The 25089-nt window shown below is 46.9% G+C and overlaps 1 protein-coding gene across 5 annotated transcripts in view; it reads right to left on the reverse strand.

The window, feature by feature from the left end:
* The window catches only part of LCMT2 (leucine carboxyl methyltransferase 2), a 28731-nt gene extending 11995 nt beyond the window's left edge, over nucleotides 1-16736 (reverse strand). For 4 of the 5 annotated variants that reach the window (XR_009747788.1, XM_061480053.1, XM_061480054.1 and 1 more), the window contains exons 1-10: nucleotides 16683-16736; nucleotides 16283-16410; nucleotides 15258-15339; nucleotides 14763-14943; nucleotides 12500-12656; nucleotides 11860-12049; nucleotides 11339-11446; nucleotides 11134-11224; nucleotides 6940-7188; nucleotides 5756-5986 (exon numbers count right to left, since the gene is read on the reverse strand). Coding sequence is in view for 4 of the 5 variants with exons in the window: in XM_061480053.1 (XP_061336037.1) it covers nucleotides 5756-5986; nucleotides 6940-7188; nucleotides 11134-11224; nucleotides 11339-11446; nucleotides 11860-12049; nucleotides 12500-12656; nucleotides 14763-14943; nucleotides 15258-15339; nucleotides 16283-16410; nucleotides 16683-16721 (1456 nt within the window). In the remaining variant the exon portion in view is untranslated. Of the gene's footprint in view, nucleotides 1-5755; nucleotides 5987-6939; nucleotides 7189-11133; nucleotides 11225-11338; nucleotides 11447-11859; nucleotides 12050-12499; nucleotides 12657-14762; nucleotides 14944-15257; nucleotides 15340-16282; nucleotides 16411-16508; nucleotides 16518-16682 lie in introns of those variants that run through there. The other variant, XM_061480055.1, reaches the window with a different exon arrangement.
* Between the last annotated feature and the right edge of the window lie 8353 nt (nucleotides 16737-25089).

Consider the following 25089-nt stretch of genomic DNA (forward strand, 5'->3'; position numbering starts at 1 on the left):
TGCAGGGCTTGATTCTAGACCTATTCAGCACTACTGAGTATGTGTCAGTTGCTATCAGAAGAGTGCCTCTTCTGAGGCACTTCTCCTGGGTAAAGAGCTAAGGATCCTGCTCCATAATTAAAATACTAGCCTTCAGACAAGAAGTTCTGAAACTTCTTTCTGGTGTGATGAAGCATCAGTAACTTTAGCCATAAATTATTTCAAAGACATTTCTGTGTCTTCCAGAACAGATCACAACCCTAGGCTTCAATTCTACTTACCACTGGGGATTATGCAGTATACAAAATATAAATCATGCAACTGATGCTACATGGAGTAAGTGGGCTGCACTAATTACACAACAAGCTAGAACAGGAAATCCCAGTTGTGCAGGCATTCTAGAATTCATCATGGACTGGCCCAAGAGCAAAGAGTCTGGAATGTCACCAGAGGAGGAGGTGATGCGTGCTGAAGAGGCCCCACCACATAAGGAACTGTCAGAAAGTGAAAAGCAGTATGCCTTGTTTACTGATAGCTCCTGCCATGGTGTGGGAAAGCGTGGGAGATGAAAGGCAGCTGTATGGAGTCCCCAGCAACAAGTTGCAGAAACTGCTGAAGCAGAGGGTGAATCGAGTCAGCTTGCCGAGGTGAAAGCCATCCAGCTGGCCCTGGACATTGCTGAACGAGAAAAGTGGGCAGTACTTTATCTCTACACTGACTCATGGATGGTGGCAAATGCCCTGTGGGGGTGTCACCACACAACGCAGAGGGAAACCCATCTGGGCTGCTGCACTGTGGCAAGATATTGCTGCCAGGGTGTAGAACCTGGTGGTGAAGGTACATCATGTAGATGCTCATGTACCCAAGAGTCGGGCCACCGAGGAACACCAGAACAACCAACAAGTGGATAAAGCTGCTAAGATTGAAGTGGCTCAGATGGACTTAGGGTGGACTGTTCTTAGCCCCGCGGCCCCATGACACCTCAGGCTATCAAGGCAGAGATGCAACACACAGATGGGCTCGTGATCGAGGGGCAGACTTAACAGTGGACACTATCGCCCAGGTTATTCATGAATGTGAAATGTGCTGCAATTAAGCAAGCCAAGCAGTTAAAACCTCTCTGGTATAAAGGACAATGGCTGAAGTACAAATATGGGGAGGCCTGGCACATTGACTAGATCACACTCCCACCAACCTACCAAGGCAAGTGCCATGTGCTTACCATGGGGGAAGCAACCACTGGATGGCTGGAAACATATGCTGTGCCCCACACCACTGTGCCACACTATCCTGGGCCCTGAGAAACAGATTTTGTGGCAACACAGCACTCCAGAGAGAACTGAATCAGACCATGGGACTCATTTCTGGAACAACATGCACCATTATAGACACGGGGGCCAAAGAGCATGGCATTGAGTGGGTATATCACATCCCCTACCATGCACCTGCCTCTGGGAAAATGGAATGGTACAGTGGATGGTTAAAAACTACGCTGAGAGCAATGGGTGGTGGGACTTTCAAACATTGGGATACACATTTACAAAAAGCCACCTGGTTGGTCAACATGAGGTGATCCCCCAACAGGGCTGGCCCAGCCCAGTCAGAACTTTTACATACAGTATATATATATACATATATATGGGGGAGGGGGGCAGATAAAGGTCCTGTGATGCACATTAAGAGTTTGCTGAGGAAGACAGTTTTGCATTATTCCTGCTTCAAGCAAAGGCAAACTCACTTGTGGGATTGCTTTTGCTCAGGGACCCAGATATACTTGGTGGGTAATGCAGGAACATGGGGAAGACCAGTGTGTACCTCAAGGGGATTTAATTTTTTGGGAAAACAGCCAAAGATCTCAACTGTATCCTGTTGCCTGCTATGTAACACTTTTATAGGCCATCAGCTACATGCCCATCCCCACCACTCTGGGCTTTGAAAAGAAGATCTGTGCTGTCATGATCATCAGCAGAGAATAAAGTAATGGGAAAAGCCAGCAGCAGCAGAACTGTCCTCAGGTCACCACTGACCGACCCTCACTTCCCTATAGTCATCACCTCAACAAAAAATGAACTTTGATGAAACCAGACAAGCTCAGCAGTGACCTGAGAGTTTGGTGGTGTCAACAGCAGGCAACAATGCAACACTACACACCGTCCCCAGAGGCTGTTACAAGACACGGAGCCTGGTATCATGGACTGGATGAATTTAGCAACTTACTCCATGGACTAAGGAAGTATCTATCTCTCTCTCTCTCTCTCTCTCTCTCTATATATATATATATATATATATATATATATATATATATAAACATGAGAGAAAAGCAGCCCTGTGGAGAAGGACTTGGGGGTGTTGGTCAATGAGAACATGAACACGAGCCAGCAGTGCGCACTCACAGCCCAGATAAGCAACCGTATCCTGGGCTGCATCCAAAGGAGCGTGACCAGCAGGTCAAAGGAGGTGATCCTGCCCCTCTACTCTGCTCTCGTGAGACCTCACCTGGAGCACTGTGCGCAGTTCTGGTGTCCTCAACATAAAAAGGACATGGAACTGTTGGAACAAGGCCAGAGGAGGTCAGGAGGATGCTCAGGGGACTGGAGCACCTCCTGTATGGAGACAGCCTGAGAAAGTTGGGGCTGTTCAGCCCGGAGAAGAGAAGCTGCATGGAGACCTCAGAGCAGCCTTCCAGTATCTGAAGGGGGTTTATAAGGATGCTGGAGATGGACTCTTCATTAGGGACTGTAGTTATAGGACAAGGGGTAATGGATTAAAACTTACACAGTGGAAGTTTAGATTGTATATAAGGAAGAAGTTCTTTACTGTGAGGGTGATGAGGCACTGGAATGGGCTGCCCATGGAAGCTGTGAATGCTCCATCCCTGGTGATGTTCAAGGCCAAGTTGGACAGAGCCTTGGGTGACATGGTTTAGTGTGAGGTGTCCCTGATCATGGCAGGGGGGTTAGAACTACATGATCTTAAGGTCCTTTCTAACCCTAACTATTCTATAATTCTATGATTCTATGTATATTGAAAAATGTGGGATCGGATCATGATGTGAATGGTATGGAATAAGGGGTGAACAGTGTCCTGGGTTCAGCTCTAGCAGTTATTTTTGTCCTTCTTAGTAGCTGGTGCAGTGCTGTGTTTTTGACTTTAGCATGACCATGAGAACAGTGCTGATAACACCACTGCTTTTAGTTGTTGCTAAGTAATGTTTACTCTGACCAAGGACTTTTCAATCTCATGCTCTGCCAGTGAGGGGGAGCACTGGAAGCCAGAAGAAAGCAGAGACAGGACACCTGACCCAAACTAGCCAAAGAGGTATTCCATACCACAGCACATCATGCTCAGTATAGAAACTGGGGGGAGTCACCCAAAAACCCAGGTCACTGCTCGGGTCGGGCTGGGTACTGGTCAGCAGGTGCTGAGCAATTGTATTTGGCATCACTTGTATTTACTGGTTTTTTTTTCCCTTTCCCCCTTTTAGTTTTATATTCACTCTCCTTGTTACTTCCCCTATCATTATTGTTATTGGTGGCAGCAGCAGTTTGTGTTATACCTTGATTACTGGACTGTTCTTATCTGTGGGATAAGACACCTGTGGGAGATACATTTTTTCTGTTTTCATCCCCACCCCTCTGGGAGCCAGGAGGGGAAAAGGGAGTGAGAGAGTGGCTGCATGGCTCCGTGCTCCCCGCTGGGCTTAAACCACAACAATCATATTTCAAGTGTGAAGAGATCTCAAAGCCTCTTTGATTTCTTTTCTACAGGCAGGCTTGGAAAGTGGGCCGATGTGACCCCCATGCAGCTCAACAAGGCCAAGTGCAAGATCCTGCACCTAGTTGGGGGCAATCCCCACTATCAATACAGACTGGAGAATGAATGGGTTGAGAGCAACCATGAAGAGAAAGACTTGGGGATACTGGTAGATGGCAGGGGGATTGGAACTTGATGATCTTAAGGTCCTTTCCAAACCTAACTATTCTATAATTCTATAAATGAGATATGAGTCAGCAACGTGCACTTGCAGACCAGGAAGTCAGAGGACTGGAGCACCTCTCCTATGGAAAAGTTCTTAAAGAGTTGAAATGGTTTAACCTGGAGAAGGAAGGCTTTAGCTAGACCTTACTGTAGTCTTTAAATACTTAGAGGAGGGTTATAAGAAAGACAGAAGAGACTGCTTTTTTACTGGGATGTGTAGTGACAGAACAGGGGAGAATGGTTTTAAACCAGAAGAGGAGAGACTGAAAGAAGCTCCTAGGCAGAAGCTCTTCCCTGTGAGGGTGCTGAGGCGCTGGCACAGGGTGCCCAGAGAAGCTGTGGCTGCCCCATCCCTGGCAGTGTTCAAGGCCAGGCTGGACACAGGGGCTTGGAGCAAGCTGCTCCAGTGGAAGGTGTCCCTGCCTGTGGCAGGCGTCTGGAACTGGATGAGCTGCAAGGTCCCTTCCAACCCAAACCTTTCTATGATTCTATGATCTATAAAGGTCTCTTTCAACCCAAACCATCGATCCAATGATTTACATAATGGCAGAACAGTATTCCCCATTCTGGTTTTTGTTCCTTTACTAGTAATTTTGAACATTTGCTTTGCTTTTCCTTTAAGCATCTGTTCATTACAAAACCTCACTCTAGCAGTGCCAGTTACATGCTAAAAAGCCCACCTGCCTACACTCACAGAGGAGCACAGAGGCAAAAAAAGTTTGGGGAACCCAAATAATATCCTGCCTCAGCTATTTCTGCACCCAGCCCAGCCATAATAGGCTTATTTCTTCACGACCAAGAGGAGCACAGAGAGGCAGCAGCAGGTCTGCAGGCTAGAGAACCCCAATCACATGCTTATAAAATGAGACAATCTGCCTGGGCTCCTCCTAGGGCCGTCCCAGAACTCTCAGCCCCACTGAGACCTATTGAAATGAGTGAATAGGAACAACTCTCTGGAGCACCTTTGAGGGGGGAACTTCAAAGGGGCATGAGACACATTACAAGATGCAGGGGAAAAGCACTTGGTGTTTGCATAAGACTTATTACAGGATGCTGAGGAGAGGAACCAGAGGCAGGAAAAGGGATGGATTTAGATTATTTGGTGAGGGTTAAAGGAAGACAGAGGGTTTCTGGGCTGTGAGAGCACACTGCCAGCTTATGTTAAGTTTCTCATCAACCAACATTCCAAGACCTTCTCCGCAAGGCTGATCTGAATAAATAAGTGTCATTATCACATGGTATCTGTCGTGTAGGTTATGTAACGAATCTGTGTATTAATCCATGTATTAATAGCACCGATAACTGAAATCCTGTTCAATTGTTGGATAAATTAACATGCTCAGTTCAGGAAAGAGCTGAGACTGCTCAGCCTTTCCTTTTTGACAGATTTGGTAAAGCCTCTGACAAATACTTTCTGGCTTGACAAACAAGAAAAGGCACAAGACCTGGGTACATACAATAAGAAAAATATAATCAAATGAAGCCTAAGTTCTTTAAGTCTGGGAAAAAATAAAAAAAAAAATCACCACCTGAACAAACCTTTACATAATTGGATTCTCTAAAGGGGTGATGAATTAACAAGATTGCACTCTTTCCAAAATGTTCAGAAAAAGATACTGTTTCAGACAAGGTAATACAATGCATAAACATTAACATCATAGCCTATACTACATGACTAAAAAGTAAGGCTGTATCCTGACAATTGGCCTTTTAGACCTCACTTTCTGAACAGGACTGTCCCATTTATTCTGGAATTTATATACTTCTGCATGCCTGCAGCCATTTCCATGTTTTTTACCTTTAAACATCACTTCAGTTGTGCTGTGCCTCCAACGCAAAGCAGCTGGCTCAGCAGCAGGCTGCAGACTTATAAGTTTCACTGTAATGTCACCTGGGTCCAAGGCATTACAGGTTTCATGGAACTTCAGCAACAACATTCCCAAGCCTGCATTCGATGGGGATGTTCGTCCTCCTACCACCAGGGCCAGACTGTTGGAGACACATGACACAGTATGGAACAGCCGCTCATCTGCAGAAATACAAAACATTACAGTTCACACACATTATTCTCCCATTAAATTTATAGAATTTTAGAGTCACTTAAGTTGGAAAAGACCCTCAAGATCATCAAATCCAACCATAAACATAACACTGCCAAGTTTACCACTACACCATGTCTATACCACCACTACACTATGTCCATAAACACCCCGTCTACACATCTTTTAAGTATCTCCAGGGATGGTGACTCCACCACTGCCTTGGGCAGCCTGTTCCAATGCTCAACAACCCTCTCAAGGAAGAAATTATTCCTAATCTCATCTAAACCACTCCTGGGGCAGCTTGAGGCAGTTTCCTCTCTCCCTTGCTCCCCAGGAGCAGAGCCCAGACCCCTCCTGGCTCCATCCTCCTGTCAGGCAGTTGTAGGCAGCGATCAGGTCCCCCCTGAGCCTTCTCTTCTCCAGACTGAACCCCCCAGGTCCCTCAGCCCTTCCCCATCACACTTGGGCTCCAGGCCCTGCACCAGCTCTGCTGCCCTTCTCTGGCCCCCCTCCAGCACCTCAATGTCTCTTTTGGAGTGAGGGGCCCAGAACTGAACTCAGGATTTGAGGTGCGTCCTCACCAGTGCCCAGTGCAGGGGCACAATCCCTGCCCTGGCCCTGCTGCCGCACTGGTGCTGATCCAGGCCAGGATGCTGGGGGCTTCCTGGCTGCCTGGACACAAGCTGCTCATGTTCAGCTTCATCAACCAGCACCCCCAGGTCCTTTTGCATGAAGAACTTTCCAGCCACTCTTCCCCAAGCCTGGAGGGTTCCATGAGGCTGTTGTGGCCCAAGCGCAGGACCTGACACTTAGTATTCAGAACCTTCAGATCTCTTTGACTGACAGCATAATTGTACCATGACATTAGGTTTCCACTAGACACAATTCATTGCCACACAAAAACATCTTCCTTACACTTGACACCAGCATGAGAACTCACCCCATCTTTTATCAGTATTTTCATTCTTCACACAGCCAGCTTTCCAGCAGCCTGCATGTTTTATTAGCACATGAAAATTCCTCATCCGGCAGTGCTGTCCATCCTCCTCCCCAAAGCCTCCAGTGGTGAGGATCACATCGCATTTTAGAAGAACAGAGTGGTGACCGTAACGTCTCAGCCCAGAAGTGTCAGAGCGCATCGCACGCACTGCAGGGACACTCCCAGCCATCCCAACAGCACCACGGGGAGCTGTAAGCCAGAGAGAACCAAAGAACTCAGCACAAACAAGAACCAAGGGCTACATTTTAAATGAGAGATTAAGCAAATCTTCAGCTTTTCAAGAAGATTGTGAAGCAACTTGACAGAGCACAGAGAATCTGACTTGCCCTAGAAATCAAGCTGTAATGGTTTAAACAGCCATTCTGCCAACTTGCAACCTCTGCTGACTGCTCCCTCAACTCCTGACACAGTTCTGAGACTACTTTAATGTGGTGGAGTAATACTTACTAAGAGACTGCAGTGTCCTGAACTGCTGTAGCAAGACAGAAGTCACTGTAACACCATCAAAAATAATACCTTCCTAATGAAGACAATATTTGGTTATTTAAAAAGCAAAAACCAGCAGAAACAGGGCCTGGAAGCTGGATTTCAAAGTTTCTTGCTAGATTTTGATCCTACCTTCACAAAAGCATTGAAATAAAGTCCTAAAGCATGACAAATAATCTCTGTTAATTCCAATGGTCCTATTATACGAGAGTATTTTCAGTTGTCTAAATATCTTCTCCCTAAGTCCTCTACCACTTAGTATGAAACAAGATCACATCAGAGGACTCTAGCACACCTATGCATTATCCTAATTGTTTTCTTTTAATCAGTTTCTTTGTTTTAAACAAGAGTCTTATCCTCATGCTGTAAGAGATGATGACGTGGAGGAGAAGCAGCTCTCAGTCTACTTTTTGTATGCCATACCCAGGAAGATCGTACCAAATGTTGTTTAGTACAAGACCCTACTTTCTACTGTTTGATGACTGCATCTCCTTGGGCTCACGTCTTTTTACAGATGCATCTTTTTAAGACTGAGGGGTTTCCATTTTAGAAAATATATTTCCCATGCTCTGTTTTGAAGAAACAGGACTTGCAACTCTCTTAAACAGGGACCTAAATCTATTTGAGAGGATCGCTTGGGGCAGAGACCAGCATTTGAGACCAACCTTTTCCCATTCTCAATAAAAAATGCCTAAGCAAGGATAATTTATTTGACTTTGAAGGCTCTTGCTATCAGTTGTGAATCCAACAGTGACAGTAACAGCAAGACTCTCTTCATGTCTCTAACGAATGAAGTGCCTTCACTGTATTAATGTCAGTTAAGCAAAGGTCAGATATTATTTTTTCTTTTTAACTTACGGATAGATCCTACACATTCAGAAACCTTTAAGGTTTTCACATCAGGACCAGTGACAATCACACAATATACTTAACTACATGAATATTCACTTATTTTTGATTTCACTACATGTTTTCAAATATAATCAAGACACAACACAATGAATTCAGTGGCCTTGTTGGCTTAAGGAATGCCATTTGCGCTATCCCTAGAACCCAGATTTCAACTTTCAGTTGCAGTTAGAACTACTTGTGGTGCTATACTGTGAAGAAGACTAGTCTCAAGAGAGCAGACTTTGGCCTCTTCAGGTTCCATGGGATATAGCCCTAGAGGGCAGGGGGGCTCAAGACTGTTGGTTGATATTCAAGGATCACCTGCTACAAGCTCAGGAGTGTTGCACCACAACCAGAAGGAAGTGCAGCAGGAGTGCCAGGAGACCTCCTTGGATGGATAAGGAGCTGCTGAGGAAACTTCAAAGGGAAAAAGAGGCTTATAAAAGGTGAAAGCAAGGACAGGTGGCCTGGGAAGAATACAGGGATGCTGTCTGGGAAGCTAGGGACCAGGGTTAGGAAAACTAAGGCCCAGTTAGAATTAAACTTGGCTAGGGATGTGAAAGATAACAGGAAGGGATCCTATAATTACATTGCAAATAAAAGACAGACTACAGAAAATGGGGGCTCTCTCCGGAAGCTATCAGGAGAACTGGGTACCTGGATTTGGAGAAGACTGAGGTTCTGAATGACTTCTTTGACTCAGTCTTCGCTGGCAAATGCTCTGACTACACCACCCAAGACTTGGAAAGCAGACGCAGGGACTGTGAGAATGAGGTCCACTGTAGGAGAGGATCTGGTTCGAGACCATCTTAAGAACCTGAATGTGCACAAATCCATGGGACCTGATGAAATCCACCCGTGGGTCCTGAAGGAGCTGGCAAATGAAGTTGCTAAGCCACTGGCCATCGTATTTGAGAAATCCTGGCAGTCAGGTGAAGTTCCCGGACTGGAAAAAGTGAAACATAACCCCCATTTTCGAGAAACAGAAAATGGATGAGCCAGGGAACTACAGACCAGTCAGTCTCACCTCTGTGCCTGGCAGGATCGTGGAACAGATTCTCCTGGAAGGCATGCCAAGGCACATGAAAATCAACAAGGTGCTTGGTGACAGCCAGCATGGCTTCACTAAGGGGAAATCCTGCCTCACCAATCTGGTGGCCTCTTGCGATGGGGCTACAGAACTGATGGACAGGGGTAGAGCAGTTGATGTCATCTACCTGGACTTGTGTAAAGCATTCGACACTGTCCCACACGACACCCTTGTCTCTAAATTGGAGAGACATCAATTTCATGGATGGACCACTCGGTGGATAAAGAACTGGCTGGATGGCTGCACACAAAGAGTTGTGGTCAATGGCTCAATGTCCGGCTGGAGACCAGTAACGAGTGGTGTCCCTCAGGGATCGGTGTTGGGACCGGTCTTGTTCAACATCTTCGTCAGTGGCATGGACAGTGGGATTGAGTGCACCCTCAGCAAGTTTGCTGATGACACCAAGCTGTGTGGTTCGGTCAATACGCTGGAGGGAAGGAATGCCATCCATAGGGACCTCAACACGCTTGTGAGGTGGGCTGATGCCAACCTCATGAAGTTTAACCATGCCAAGTGCAAGGTCCTACACCTGGGTTGGAGCAATCCCAGGCACAGCTACAGGCTGGGCAGAGAAGAGATTCAGAGCAGCCCAAGGAGAAGGACCTGGGGGTGTTGGTCGATGAGAACATGAACCGGCTTCAGTGTGTGCTCGCAGCCCAGAAAGCAACCGTATCCTGGGCTGCATCCAAAGGAGCGTGACCAGCAGGTCCAAGGAGGTGATCCTGGCCCTCTGCTCTGCTCTCGTGGGACCTCACCTGGAGCATTGTGTGCAGTTCTGGTGTCCTCAACATAAAAAGGACATGGAACTGCTGGAACAAGGCCAGAGGAAGCCACGAGGATGATCAGGGGCTGAAGACAGGCTGAGAAAGCTGGGGCTGTTCAGCCTGGAGAAGAGAAGCTGCGTGGAGACCTCAGAGCAGCCTTCCAGTATCTGAAGGGGGCCTATAGGGATGCTGGAGATGGACTGTCCATTAGAGACTGCAGTGACAGGACAAGGGGTAACAGGTTCAAACTTAAACAGGGAAAGTTTAGATTGGATATAAGGAAGAAGTTCTTTACTGTGAGGGTGGTGAGGCACTGGAATGGGTTGCCCAGGGAAGTTTTGAATGCTCCATCCCTGGCAGTGTTCAAGGCCAGGCTGGATGAGGCCTTGGGTGATATGGTTTAGTGGGAGGTGGCCCTGCCCATGGCAGGGGGTTGGAACTGGATGATCTTAAGGTCCTTTCCAACCCTAACTATTCTATGATTTTAAGTAAAATGTAACAACCTTTTGGGAGCTGAAAGGATAGAATGGCTCAGATAGCCATGTATGGAGGCAAGTGGGAATACATTGAAAACAGAGAGTCTGTGGGATCCCAAAGTAGGAGGAGGAGCACGGTAGACTGGCATTGCAATCATGCACTGGAAGGCCCCATGTATAAACAGAAGGAAGAGCTGTTCAGACTGGAAGGCTCAATAATCTGGAAGAATGAAACTGGTCAGAATCACCAGCATCAGGACATTGCCCTGGCCTCACTATGGGCAGCAGAATCACTGTTAGAAAGATGAAGAAAGCTACTCAGATGATGCATCTGATCAGTTCCTTCCAGGGTTTTACTGTCTCCTAAAAACCCTCAAGGAAGTCTGCACAAGATGAAAGAATACTACAAAAACTAGTGGGTATGTACCTGTCATACTGGGTAACAGCGGAGTCCAGGAAGGTTCCATCCCCTTTGATGCAGCCAGGACAAAGTAATGAGAACATTTCAGATGCCATTCCTGTAGTAGGCCAAAAGGAAAAAACAAAACCAATCTCCCTCAAAAATCTGAACAGCAAGCAGTAGGAAGGAGCTGCTAGCCAGGTCACTCGTGTTCAGAATAAAGGAGGGTTACCTCATATTCATCAAAAGGCTCCAGAGTCTGCACTCTTTGCTGCTCATCTTCTGGAGTACAACAGGTGAAAAACTCATTCATATCCATGACACTGCACTCAGTCCAGCCCTGAAACAGAAATCCCCCAAAATGATTACCTCAGAAGGATAGACTCACTTCCCACAAGAAAATTAAGACCCTAAATTAAACACCTGCATAAACCACAAGCTGTCTAGTTGGAACAACAGCAGCCCAGAATCTGGTGAGGATAGGTCTCTTACCTGTAAAGCTCTTAGAAACTTAATTTGTTGTATCAAAAGTCTTAGAGGAACTCATCCTGCCTTAATACCATACAGAAAGGAGGCTGCAAGTTGGTTGGAAGGACCTTCAAACGACTAGTCATGCTAATAGAAAAGGCAGTGTGCCAGCCCTGGCCCTGTTGGTTTCAACCCATAACTGACACAGCTGATGACTTCCCAAATTATTTCATGTGACAATCTTTCCCAGGTGCTTCACGTGTGCCCATAGCTGTAGGTACTCACCTTTGCCAAGAAGCGCTTCTGCTGTGCCTCACAATCAGGGTACTGTGCCACAGAATGAAGTGTAGAGTTCAGCTGGTTGAAATGCTGCTGCATGACATGTCCAAAGGGGTCCTCTGGGTGCATCTGCTCATACAGCAGAAAGCACGCCTGAGAGAAATGCTCTGCTGCCCACTGAATCAGGGCGTCAGACCTGTCAGGCAGATTGTACATCAGAAATCAAACAATTGAGGGCCCATTTATCAATGGCAGATGCAGTTTATCTTCCTGCAACACCATAAAGCAGGCTATTAAGGCATCCTAACAGAGGCAATACACAAGACAGAATCCTGAGCTGGGGACTTATGAACGTCTCCCTCATCTATGCAGAGAACTCAGGGGATAAGAAAATAAAAAAAACTCAAAAATCACTCATTCAGGGTTTCTCTTCCTTTTTTTTTCACCTCCATTTTAGTATGTCATGCGGACTCTGATTACCCCATCACAATCATGATATAAGGAGCTGCTCAACACTGCCACAGAATTCCTGAGGCTAGTTACAAGACAGGAGTTCTTATAACAGGACAGCCCCAGGTGACATACATACAAAGAAGCTTACTCTTTTCATTTCACCACCTAGCTAACAGAGGAAAACTCAACTGACCTGCTATTTTCCATGTAGGTGAGCACCACCTCTGCTATGAAGAGGGTGGTGATTTCAGTGTCCAATCCTGCTTCCTCCAGGGCTCTCTCCAGCTGAGACAGCTCTGATAAATCCACTCCCAGTAATTTATAATCCTTTCCAGAAAAGGTAATGACTCCTTGGAGATAAAAATGGTACAATCTCACTGCAGTGCGGATGCCATACTGAGACCAAAAGGGACACACAGGAAAATCAACCCCACAGGCAATCGCTCACAAGGCTGTGCCCATAAACTCAGTTTCTTTGGGACATGTACAAGAAAATCCCCATCACTAAATGAACCATAATGGGAGAGTGCCAAGAAGTGATCCATTAAATGCAGATCAAAAACTCCATTATTCCTAATGCAAATTAACCTGCAGATTTTGCACAGAATTATCACACTTACTATAAAAGAACTTTATCATATTTACTTTAACAATATTTTTATAGAACCACTATCAAATCTGAAGGACTCTTATTTACAGACTTTTCAGTTCAGGCAAAGGAAGTACCATTGCTTTGACAGGGTTCAAATGGTTTGCCTCACAACCATAAAACCAGCCCCAAGCTTTTGGAGGTTGTTTGGTTTGCTTGTTTTTTAAATAGATTTCAAGTCTGTAAATGGCACTGAATCCTGACACAGCACATGCTGGTGCTCTGCAAACACTGGGGGGAGTCTCACACACCTCCATTCTTAGAAATTAGTCCAAATACATACTTTGCAAGCATCATCCTTGCGTACCCCTGTACTCCATGAGAATATCATAAGCTATAGCTGCTGACCTGTTTCGACCAAATCATAAACAAAGCAAACTGTAAAGTACCTTCAGAAATCACCTACTCTTGTACCAGTGCAATCCAACAAGGCTGCCAATATTAAACATGTGAATGGATTCAAGAGGAAACTGAACCATCTCATGGAAGAGCTCACTAAGACGTGTCCAACTGCTCATGGGAGGCAGATATTTGTGCTCTGCACCTATCTCTGTACTTGTCTTCAATGGGCATTTCAATTGACTATTACAGTCACACAGCAACTTACATTTGTTCTTACTGAATTTCATTCCACATTTGAGAAATCATTTCTCCTGGGTTCAGGACACCATTTACATACTTTATCAAAATCCTACTCTCATCTACCCATTTCCTGTTGGTTTATTGCATTTTCAACTTTTATAGCATATCATCTAGAACACAAATGGAAACCTTGAAGGAAATCAGATGCAGTAGAAACCCTCTGTGAACCCCATACTTTACATTCCCTCATGTTGCCACTGAACTGCCCCATAGTACTTAACCAGCATAAGAATCCTTTCAGTTCTGCTTATATTCTATAGTAGTTTTATAAGGCTTGCCTTTTTTCCTCCATTGGAAAGAGAAAAAAAGAAGAGTCAGGTAACACAACAACTCATGTTTTATTACAGTCAAGACACCCAAGAGTCCTCTCTTCTCTCCTACCCATGAAGTCCATAAATCACAGCGTAATTTCGGACAAAATGGGCCTTTGAACATCATCTAATCCGACTCCTCGCTCACAGCAGAATTACCTGTAGCAGGTTGCTCAAGGCTTTCTCCAGTCAACTATCTATCTCCAAGGCTGGAGATTTCACCACCTTTATGGGCACTGTATCCCTGCTTTTAACTACTTGCATGGCAGCAGGAGAGGGGAGGAAACAACAAAAAACATGCAACACTTCCATTATATGTAACTGGATCTTCCTTTGTTGCAACTTGCAACCACTGCCCATTGACTGCTTCCTGCCTCCAGGATAATCTGGCTCCATCTTGTCTACACTTTCCTGTTAGGTAGCTGAAGACTGCAGCAAGACTCACCTCCCTCTCAACCTCCTCTTCCTAAGGCTGAACAAATCCAGTTCTCTCTGCCTACCCTCCTGCGATATGTGCTCCACCACTTAATCATTCTCATGACCTCTCACTGGACATGCTGCAGTTTTCCAAGAGCCCAAAGCTGGACACAGCACTTCAGAAACTGTATCAGAAAGAAACTGAACTCGTCTTGATATCTGCTCCTGGCCAATCCCTCTGGCAGCTGCACATCTTCTTGCTGCCTCCCAGTGCTACAAACAATTCATTAGGTACAAAGTTTTTCAGAAAATGAACATCTTTTCACCTACAACTCTGTAGTTCTTCTATCATAATATCTCGCTTTTTAAAGGCTGAAACTGTTTGCTTCTTCTAAACATTTAGTACCTACAAAAGCTTCCTTCTATAAATATCATACCTAATCCTTCCCCTTCACTGCTTCCCACCAATGCCGACAATTCTTCCATTCTTTTGATCAGAGCAGCTTTCTGGCGTGCCACATTTGGGAAATCCACCTCATATACTATAGTGCGATGCAGAAGACCCATGTCCTTCAAACGGAAGTATAACGAGTCAAAGCCAGCACCTAAAGACAAGATCTACAGAGAAGGCACCATAAAAAGTTATATCCTGACCATCCAGGTGTGAAAAGCATTCAATAACATCACTTGCAGAGTGACAAAATCAGGCAAGCTCCTGCAAGAGGTAGAAGAAATGTTTGTAGGTATTGCCCCCTCCCAGATAGGTCTGTCAAAGCAACAAAGGCCAGGCACAGTAGTGCCAGGCAGACTGTGCTCTTGTGGGAAAGGGTCACAACAGATGCACCAAGAAGCTACTTCTGTGGCAAGATGCCAGAAAGACTAGTCAAGCACACAGCAGAAACTGCCAGTACACCCAGACAAGAGAAATGCACCTGTGTCCTAGGGTGGCTTTGGGTCTTCAGCAGGAAGTCTTGAACACAGTGATCTACAGCATGGGCACGGATGTAATAACCCCTGTGGAATGAAATTCAGCTGTAATCAGGAATGCTGCTTCTCCAGCACTGGCACCCCCCACTTCACAAAACTCTTTTTTTCCCCTCTTGCTTTCTACACACTGAGTTTACATTTATAGCCATGCACTGGGAGATGTCTGATGAGTTTGTCCATCTAGCATTTGTTAATAAATACAGATTTCCAGCACTCACTAAGGGCTTTATGCAACAAGACTATGGATAACCCTTACGTGGGTAGCCAATAACCAAGTTCCTGCCCCAAATCAGATGCCATAACAATATGAAATTAACTCCTGACCTGATGGCCACACTCATCTTCACAGGCCTGCAAGCTCTGCTTCAACACACCTCAAATGAAACTCCTTTAGTGATTCACAGTCATTCTGACTGCATTAAGCTATTAGCCTCTTCTTATGTAAACTCCACTTCCACATCAGCACAGAACCCTTTAACCACATTAAAATATTCATGCAAAGCTCCAGAGAAGAGCTAGTGGTCAGACACCACCGACTCAAAAGATAATACTGCTGTCCTGAGCCACCTTAGTAAAGTTGTATCGTTCTTGAGCAAAAGACTAACATGCTAACCTTTGTGGTACATTCATTTTCAAATCATGTCTACAGCACTTTCCAGCAGCAGCGAAGACTGGAGCTAGGAACCAGTCCGGTGACATGTTTTTCTCCAGATAAAGCTCCCAGTTTTCACTCCTAAGCCGTGTAAAATGCTACCAACAGTCTGCAGAGATTACACCAAGAGATGCACTCCACGCGCTGCCGCTCACTATGCTCGTGTCCCCAAACACACTTTAAAAAGCTGTGCCTTGACCAGAACTGACACCGCGAGAGCCTGGGGGACCAGCGGATCCCTTCTGCCGCCTGTGAGCCGGCCATGGCCCCCTGCAAAGGCACCCGGGCCCGGCCGCCGGAGAAGCCCCCGCTGCTCACCGGTGGACAAGCGGGGCTCGCCGCCGCCCCCGCCGCCCCACCAGGAGCCGCAGGAACCGATCCTGGATGTAGCCCCGCGCCGCCGCTGAGCATTTGCTGACGGCGCTGCTGCCGCCGGTGCCCTGGACCTGCCGGGACAAGGACACGGCGCTGGCGTAAGGTCCCGGCACTTCCGACCGACACCGCAGGCCCAGAAGCGCCCGGGCCTGGCGGGGCCAGGCAGCACCGAGGGGACTCCGAGAGCAGGGTGAGGAGAAGGAAGGGCCGTCCCCGCCGGCGCCGCCGAACGCTGCTCACGTCCCAGCTTCCCCCCGACCCCCAAACCGAGCCCGAGCCCGAGCCCGAGCCCCACGTCGGGGTCCCGTAGAGACCCGCCGGGTCCTGGCCGCGGATCACTCACGGCGGCGGCGCGCGGAGCTCCGGGGCGCCCACGGCCCATCTTCCTCCCGCTTTGACGCCAAGACCGGAAGGCGGCCGCAGGAAGTGACGCAGCACCTCGTACAAACAGTCACAGGCCCGTTAGCGGTGAGGAGCTGCCGGTGGAGCGCGCCCCCTGCCGGGCCCGCCCCGCCCGCTGCTACTGTGCCCGTGTCCCGCGCGGGGTGCCCGGAGGGTGTAGGGCTCCCAGGGCAGGGTGCCCGTGTCCCCGGCGAGGTGCCCGTTGAGGCGGGATGCCGAGGTCCTCGGGGGGTGCAGGGCTCAGTGGCGGGCGCTGGGCTGAGTGCAGCGAATGTTTCAAGCTGTTTGTCTTCAGGATTTATACTTGGAGCTGCAAAGGAGCCGCGGTAGCCTGGGCTGTGTCAGGTGTCACGAGCACCGTGGTCACTGTCCTGTTCCATGTCCACTCCACAAATTAGTATTCTGGGCATTAAAAATAAGTTACGGTCTCAAAATGACACTTTTATAGGGAAGGGTCAGTACGGTTATTTCTAACCGTGACGCTGTTCGAAAGCTCAATCCTCAGCCCAGTGCTAGCATTTTATCAACACCCACGTACAGATTTTCCCCTGAGGCATGTTGTGTCAGTGTTGCCTTTCAGGTGACTCCTGGTGTAGCTGAAGCAGCCGGTCCTTGCTGCTGCAGGCGCAGGGCAGGACACACACAGGTAGCTCCTGTACTTCTATTTGTATTCCAGATGTGTGCGCAGTTCTGCAGAGATCAGTCAGGGCTGCCTGCGCCTCCAGGTTCCCTTTTGCTGGCTGCTCATCACTTTGTCAATCTCGTCACATCTCTGGGATCTGGAAATGATGTTTTGAGTTAGTTACAAGTTAGGACTTGCAGGGAATGCTAGCCCATCCTGCTGGCACTTCGGATGCTGCAGGATTTCTGATGGTACTAGTGTCCTGAGAATTATGATGGAATTAAACACATGGCAGCAAGCTGAGAAGTGGCTTCTGAACTCATCCTCCCATCCCAGAAAGTCTTTCGCAGTCCTACATTTCTATATCGGTAACAATCCGTAAGCTGACCCTGAAACATTTACTGGGCATCTTGGGTTTAGCACATGAACACAGACCCAAACAGGAGGGTGCTGCTGGGGGGTTCATTTCCTGTCCTTAGTTCAAGGCACCACGTGTGTCCTCCAGGAAGGGAGCCTCTGTATCAGATTCCCTTGGCAAAGCATGAGAGGGTGGTGTGCAGGTGGTATTTTCGTTTCTATGTCCTTCTTATTTTGGAAGGGTGTTCTGGAGCCTGATTGCTGTAAGTAGATGGAAACCTCCAAATTTCTTGCTGCATGTATAAATGGCCATTTTATATCCATTTATTCTTGATCCACAGTTAGTCTTAATCTGAAATTGTTTCTTTACCTTTCAGCCACTGACTCCAAGCCAAACAAATTTGTCACCTCTTGGGCTGTGTTTTGCCAGACTAAGGCTAGCTAAGGAAGTTCTGCTAGTGGGAAGCAGAAAGCTTTTAAGAGGGGATGGATGCTGTGCACAGAGCAATGGCTGTCATAGACCTGGCACTTCCCTCTGGTTTGGACATCTTCACATGGAGGTGGAGATGCCTCTTGCCTGATGTGCATGGGCAACCTTCCCCTGCCTGGTTGCTCCTCCCAGTTCTCTGAGGATTCCCCTGGGGCTCTGCATGACATTCGAAGCTTGTGAGGAATTCACAACTTGCCCCAAATAACAAAAAACACATAGCAGAGCAGCACAGGCATCTGGGGGCCCCATCCTACTCCCTCCCCCAACTGGACGGGCACTCTGAGGAGAGGGGAGCCCATAATGAGAAGCATTTGCTGCAGCAGCTATCTATAGGCCTTTGTGTTTGGGAGTGGGCAAGGGACAGGCACAGCCCTGCCTGCCTGACCCCAGAGCTGATGTCAGAGAGCCCCAAATGAGTAACAGGGAGTTCTCCGGAGAACGCAGCACAGCAAAGCTGCACAGCGTGGAAGGTGGGACATCAGCACCACTGAACAAAATCACCGATTAAATGGGAGGTGTTGCTCTCACAGGGAAGTATTCTGTATCCATGGGATCCAGATGCCGGTTTCAATTTAGGTGGGCCAGGGAAGTTTGGGTCTTTCTATCGGCTGACTTAGCAACACAGAATCTGTGCTTCTTCCTGTAAGGAAGAACTGTCAGTCCTGGGCAAATTAGTGGAAGGGCTGAGCGCACAGCATAAGAGGGGGTGAGGATTGCCATTAACTATACAACCAAGATACATTTCTAAGCAAGATAATGATGTCTGTTTGGAATACCAACAACAACTAGATATGTTGATATTCTAGGAGGTCTGCTTCCCTGTTTTATTCCCAAGTAACACTGTGGTCTTTTAAAATCTCCTTGTTAATAATTCAGAACTTCATTAAATGATGTTATCCATTCCAAGAGACTTACCTCAGGCACTGCCATGGTCATCTCTCTCTGAAAACTGACAGCTTTCTGAAAAATGTCTTGAAGTCTCCTCCTTGCAGGAGGGATGCTCCTACACTTCCCAAGTGATACTGACCTCTCTGCTTCTGTCTGCATGGTGGGAGGCTCTCTTCATCTCCTTACCCACCACAGAGCTCCTCCGCTGCCTGTTGCTTTCTCCATTCTCAGTAGCACGTTCCCAAACGTGGTGGTGTGTTTACATTCAGTGATCCTCTGTGTCTTGTGAATGAACATGACTGGGGTAAAGCACCCATGATGCTTCTGAGAGACTGATATGGCACCTTAGGCTGTAGTACACGTGTTCACGCTACTCAAACACCTTATCATACCAGCTCAGTTTGCTTGTTCTCTCTGAACAGGTCAAACTCCAGTTTGAGTTACTGTCCAATGTGGATTTTTTTCAGAGAGGTATGAGCAAGGTAGGAGCCTTCAAATTCCATTGAAGGACATTTCTGCCTCTGTTTAAAGGCCTGATGTATGGTAGTGCTGCTTGAATCAGCAGGCTGAAGCATATCAAGGCTCCTTTTGTATTTTAGAAAAAAGACCCTGCCTTGTTTTTCTCCCCACATGCAAACATTATACACAGTCTGTTTCAGAGTTCCTTTGGTGATTTCAAAGCCTCAAAAGATCTGTCTCTCATATTGTTTCCTCCTCAAATCTCTGTATCAATTCCCTGTCTGTAAAATGGATAGAAGACAAAATTTCATACCTCCAATGCAGGGGAGGCAGGTGGAGGGGGAAGCATGAGGGAAAAAACAAGGAATTTTGGCTCATCAGAGATAGATAAGGGATTTCTGTAAGGCATTTGTCCATAGTACATGAAGAGCTGATTAAACACTGAGTGGTGATTCTGATGAAGCTTTTGGTTTAAACTCCACTGCTGTATTTCACAGTGGGTCACTGTCGGCCAGCAGCATTGTTTCTAGGGGAGACCCACAGAGCAGTTCGTGGTTACAAATTGGTGGCTGGGTCCTGTAAAGTAGGAAAGATTTATCAATTACATTAGATGACCAACAGAGTATGAGTTCTCAGTTTGATGAAATAGAATCATAGAATCATAGAATAGTTAGGGTTAGAATGGACCTTAAGATCATGTAGTTCCAACCCCCCTGCCATGAGCAGGGACACCTCATACTAAATCATATCACCCAAGGCTCTGTCCAACCTGGCCTTGAACACCACCAGGGATCGAGCATTCACAACTTCCCTGGGCAGCCCATTCCAGTGCCTCAGCACCCTAACAGTAAAGAACTTCTTCCTTAGATCCAATCTAAACTTCCCCTTTTCAGTTTTAACCTGTTACCCCTTGTCCTGTCACTACAGTCCCTAATGAACAGTCCCTCCCCAGCATCCCTATAGGCCCCCTTCAGATACTGGAAGCTTCTCTGAGGTCTCCACACAGCTTCTCTTCTCCAGGCTAAAGAGCCCCAGCTTTCTCAGGCTGTCTTAATGCAGGAGATGCTTCAGCCCCTGATCATCCTCGTGGCCTCCTCTGGACTTGTTCCAACAGTTCCATGTCCTTTTTATGTTGAGGACACCAGAACTGCACACAATGCTCCAGGTGAGGTCTCACGAGAGCAGAGCAGAGGGGCAGGATCACCTCCTTGGACCTGCTGGTCACGCTCCTTTTGATGCAGTCCAGGATACGGTTGCTTTCTGGGCTGCGAGCACACACTGAAGCCGGCTCGTGTTCATGTTCTCATTGACCACCGCTCCCAGGTCCTTCTCCACAGGGCTGCTCTGAATTTCTTCTCTGCCCAGCCTGTAGCTGTGCCTGGGATTGCTCCAACCCAGGTGTAGGACCTTGCACTTGGCATGGTTTAACTTCACGAGGTTGGCATCAGCCCACCTCACAAGCATGTCCAGGTCCCTCTGGATGGCATTCCTTCCCTCCAGGGTATCAACTGGCATACACAGCTTGGTGTCATCAGCAAACTTGCTGAGGGCGCACTCAATCCCACTGTCCATGCCACTGACAAAGATGTTGAACAAGACTGGTCCCAACACTGATCCTAGACAAATAGCTAGACCAAAAGGTGTTTTGAATAGTATATAAAAAGGACAGCATCATAGGATGGAATGGAGTGGAATGGAATGGAATAGCATGAATAGTTCATTTGGAAAGTACCTACAACAATCATGTAGTTCAGCTGCAAAGGGTTGGTATTGCGTACATATATTTCATTAGTATAATAATTACTGGCATAATGTTAGTGTTCTGGGATCAGCTTTTCAAACCCATTTGGTTTGAAAGGAGTCAAAAGGAGTTCTGGTTTGAATCTCTTTAGTTTAAAAATGGTTGTAAAATTAACCAGGATGGAACTACAAAAGGACTTCTAGAAAATGAAGTCAAATCTGTATCTGGACTGTGAGTAAATTTTGCCAGGGTCCAAGGTCTGTGATACCTTCTGTGTTGCTCTGGCAGGTGACATTATTTCTTACCAATTTCCTGATGTTTCAAGGATCACCAGTGTTATATTGCCATGTTTGCCAGCAGACATAGTGTTGCTTTCCCCAGATTAGAATTTCTCATCCATATGATATTAAAACCAGAATCACATTCACCGTTTTCTTCCTAGGAGGCTCAGATGAACAGGATTAGCAAAGGAAAAGTCTCTCTCCAGTGTCCCTATCCCCAGTTTTGCAACTTCCCATTCTCTCAGCTTTATCCTGCTATTATCTCTGCTCCCAGGAACACATAACCTAACACAGACATTTTGCTAGACTCCAGGGAGTCTCTGGTCCATGAATTTGGCCTTGTTTATAGCATCTGAGCCACAATGTCATCACTTTGGGGCCTCACACATAGATGGCAAGCAAGGAAACAATATAAATTATGCTGGCCCCTGCTTTCTTGTGGTGTCATCTGTACTTACCAGAAACTTTGTTCTGGGATGGGAATGGAGAGGGAGGCACTTTCTATTCTGAGTGGAGAAAGCAGCACCAAGGAAGGTTTTGATTATCTCCCATCAGTGCAGAGCAGCCAGGCTGCCTGTAGTTGCAGGAGCTGATGAACAGTGCAGTCCCAGCCCAGTCTATTGCAGTGAGAAGAGCTGCAGGAATGGAGCATGTTCTCACCCCATGGGAAAAGGGTCCTTGGAGGATGAGGCCAGATCATACTAAGATCCATAATGGAGCTCTTCCCACAAGGACTGGACTCCTTCTGCCAGACTTGGAGCAATAGAGTAAAGCAAGCACTGCTGAGGAACGGAAGTGCAGCAGGCTTTTCTTTCTTTTGTCCCATCTCTCAGCTCTGCTTGAGGTGACATTGTGCTGTGGAGAATGGCACTCTGGGCTTGTCCTTCTTACCTGTCCAGAGGACTAAGGTAGAGGTTGGGCCATTGCTGTTGATGCCCTAGCAGGGAATGTTGCAAACGTGGAAGATGTTCATCTCTTTGTTTTTATGCCTTGCCTTGCTCTTTTCTACAGGGCAGCATGGTACAGTCCAGCAATTTGGGGTCCTGCTATGAAAACTATCTGCTCAGCTTCCCTCAGCTTCCTGCCTGCTCTTCATCCTTCAGATGCTTTGAGGGATGGTTCTTTATGTGCCATTCCCATATTTTGTATTCCTTCTGTCTTGCTGATGCTCGTTCTCCCCTTAACTGTTAGTAGTTCACATTAACTTTGCTAGATCCTTTTTCTGCTTGTTTTTGCTTTACCATTGTAAGTATGAATCTAAATCCTGCATCCCTATTGCAAAAGCTGCTACTTCTTTCCCTCCCCCTTAGTTTGTTTAATATTTCTTTCCACCTTTTTCTGTTTGCCCAGCAGGTCATGTTGCTGATTTTAACATCACCTTGCTTTCTGCTGTTTCTGAAATACCCTCTGTAAAAAATGCATCTGTCCCTGGCATCGTTGTTGCCTCCCTGTCTGTGTCCTGAGTCCTTCAGAGACTTTGATGCCTTTATTTCACATTTCTCAAGGTCTAAACTCCTGATGGATCATGTTGCTTGAATTGGGTCAGACTGTGGGAAATGCTGCACTGCTGTTTTTCCATTGTTGCCTCTTCCCCTACCCTGCCTCCTTCCCTCTTTCCCTCTACAGAGCAGTGCTGTGTTCAGCTTTTCAGTGTTGCTGTCACCAGTCTCCGCCAGCTAATTCTCTTCATGCTCTGTTGTCCTCTACCCTTAATTTGTTTTCCCCGTCTCTTCCATTACAAGCTCTACCCTGTAAGTCATCAGCCTTTACATACTCCTGGGGTCTCTCTCACCTCATGCACTGGTATTAACAAACCCCCATAAAGTCTGAATCCTGCCACTTTACCGTCTTTCCTCCCACCGCCATTTTGCCATCTTCCTAGTTTAAAATGGGAAGGTTAAAAGTTTTGTTTACTCCCTTGTCCTCAATTTCAGGTTTCTTTAGCCTGGTTTAGCTCATTCCTCAAACTCTTTCCTTCTCCTGCTTTCAGCTCTTTCTTTGTAAGAGCTCTCTGCTTCCTCCCACAGGAGAGGAACAAGAAATAATCTCTTCTTTCTCTGCCTTGCTTTCATTCTTCTCCTCTTTCTTCTCCCCATCACAAACGCAGCAATTTCTTACCTACTTTATTCTGTTATTGTAATCTCAGGTAACATGTTCTGAGAATCACAAGTGAAGCATTTTAAAGAATTTGTGTGACTCATCATTCGCTTTAGAAGGGAACACGGTATTTTTACAACAAATAGTGAGTCTGTAGCACATTGGGTTCTGGACTTCAGCCTCCAAGGCTATAGGATACAATATGAGTCATAAAACCTGTGATGCACAAAGGCACTCAGGCACAGAGCAAGTGCTGCAAGATGTGCTAATTTTCTGTAAATGGCACTTAAACCTTATATTTTAATAGACTCATAGAATGGTTCGGGTTGGAAAGGAGCTTAAGATCATCCAGTTCCAACCCCCCTGCCACAGGCAGGGACACCCCACATTAGACCATGTCACCCAAGGCTCTGACAACCTGGCCTTGAACACTGCCAGGGATGGGGCAGCCACAGCATCTCTGGGCACTCTGTGCCATTACCTCAGCACTCTCACAGGGAAGAGCTTCTGCCTTATCTCCAACCTGAACTTCCCCTTGAACCCATCACCCCTTGTCCTATCACTACAGTCCCTCTCCAGCACCCTTGGAGGCCCCTTTCAGACACTGGAAGCTGCTCTGAGGTCTCCACGCAGCTTTTCTTCTCCAGGCTGAACAGCCCCAATGTTCTCAGCCTGGCTCCATACAGGAGGTGCTCCAGCCCCTGAGCATCCTCGTGGCCTCCTCTGGACTTGCTCCCACAGCTCCATGTCCTTTTTATGTCCTTTTTTATTGAAGAAGTAATGAGTCAATAGTAGCCACAAAGCAGAAGACCTGTAGTTGTGGGTAAAGTAGGTTAGGGGTAATGTTTCTCAGAACTCTAAAAGCTGCATGTTGTTCATTCTGTCATGTGGCTGTGGCAGAGGATGCTGATGCCACTGCACATCTCAAGTGTGTCTTAGGTGAGTGAAGTTGGATATGTTCCCTCTCTAAGCACAGATCTGGACACTGGACTGGATAGAACTGGGAAAGTGCTGGGAAGAGTCATCTTTGCCAGTAATGAAACCAAAACCTACTATTTTATAGTAGTTTGGTTCCACTTGGAAGGGACCTTCTACTCTAGTCCAATTGCCTGACTACTTCAGGGCTGACCAAAAGTTAAGGCATTAAGGCATTAAGGGCATTGTCCTTAATGAAGAGGTACTGAAGTTGCCTCTTCAACACTGACTGGCATCAACCACCTCCAGGAAGCCTGTGCCAGTGTCTGACCACCCTTTCTGTAAAGAAATGCTTCCCAATGTCCAGTCTAAACCTCCACCTGAAGCAGCGTTGAACCGTTACCACACATTTTGTCCCTGGATATCAGGGAGAAGAGATCAGCACCTCCCCCTCCACATCCCCTCCTCAGGAAGCTGCAGAGAGCAAGGAATTTACCG

The sequence above is a fragment of the Pezoporus flaviventris genome, unplaced genomic scaffold (assembly GCF_033815535.1).
Source record: "Pezoporus flaviventris isolate CSIRO_AGI_PZ_B2104156 unplaced genomic scaffold, CSIRO_AGI_Pfla_v1 ptg000168l, whole genome shotgun sequence".
Lineage (NCBI taxonomy): Eukaryota > Metazoa > Chordata > Aves > Psittaciformes > Psittacidae > Pezoporus > Pezoporus flaviventris.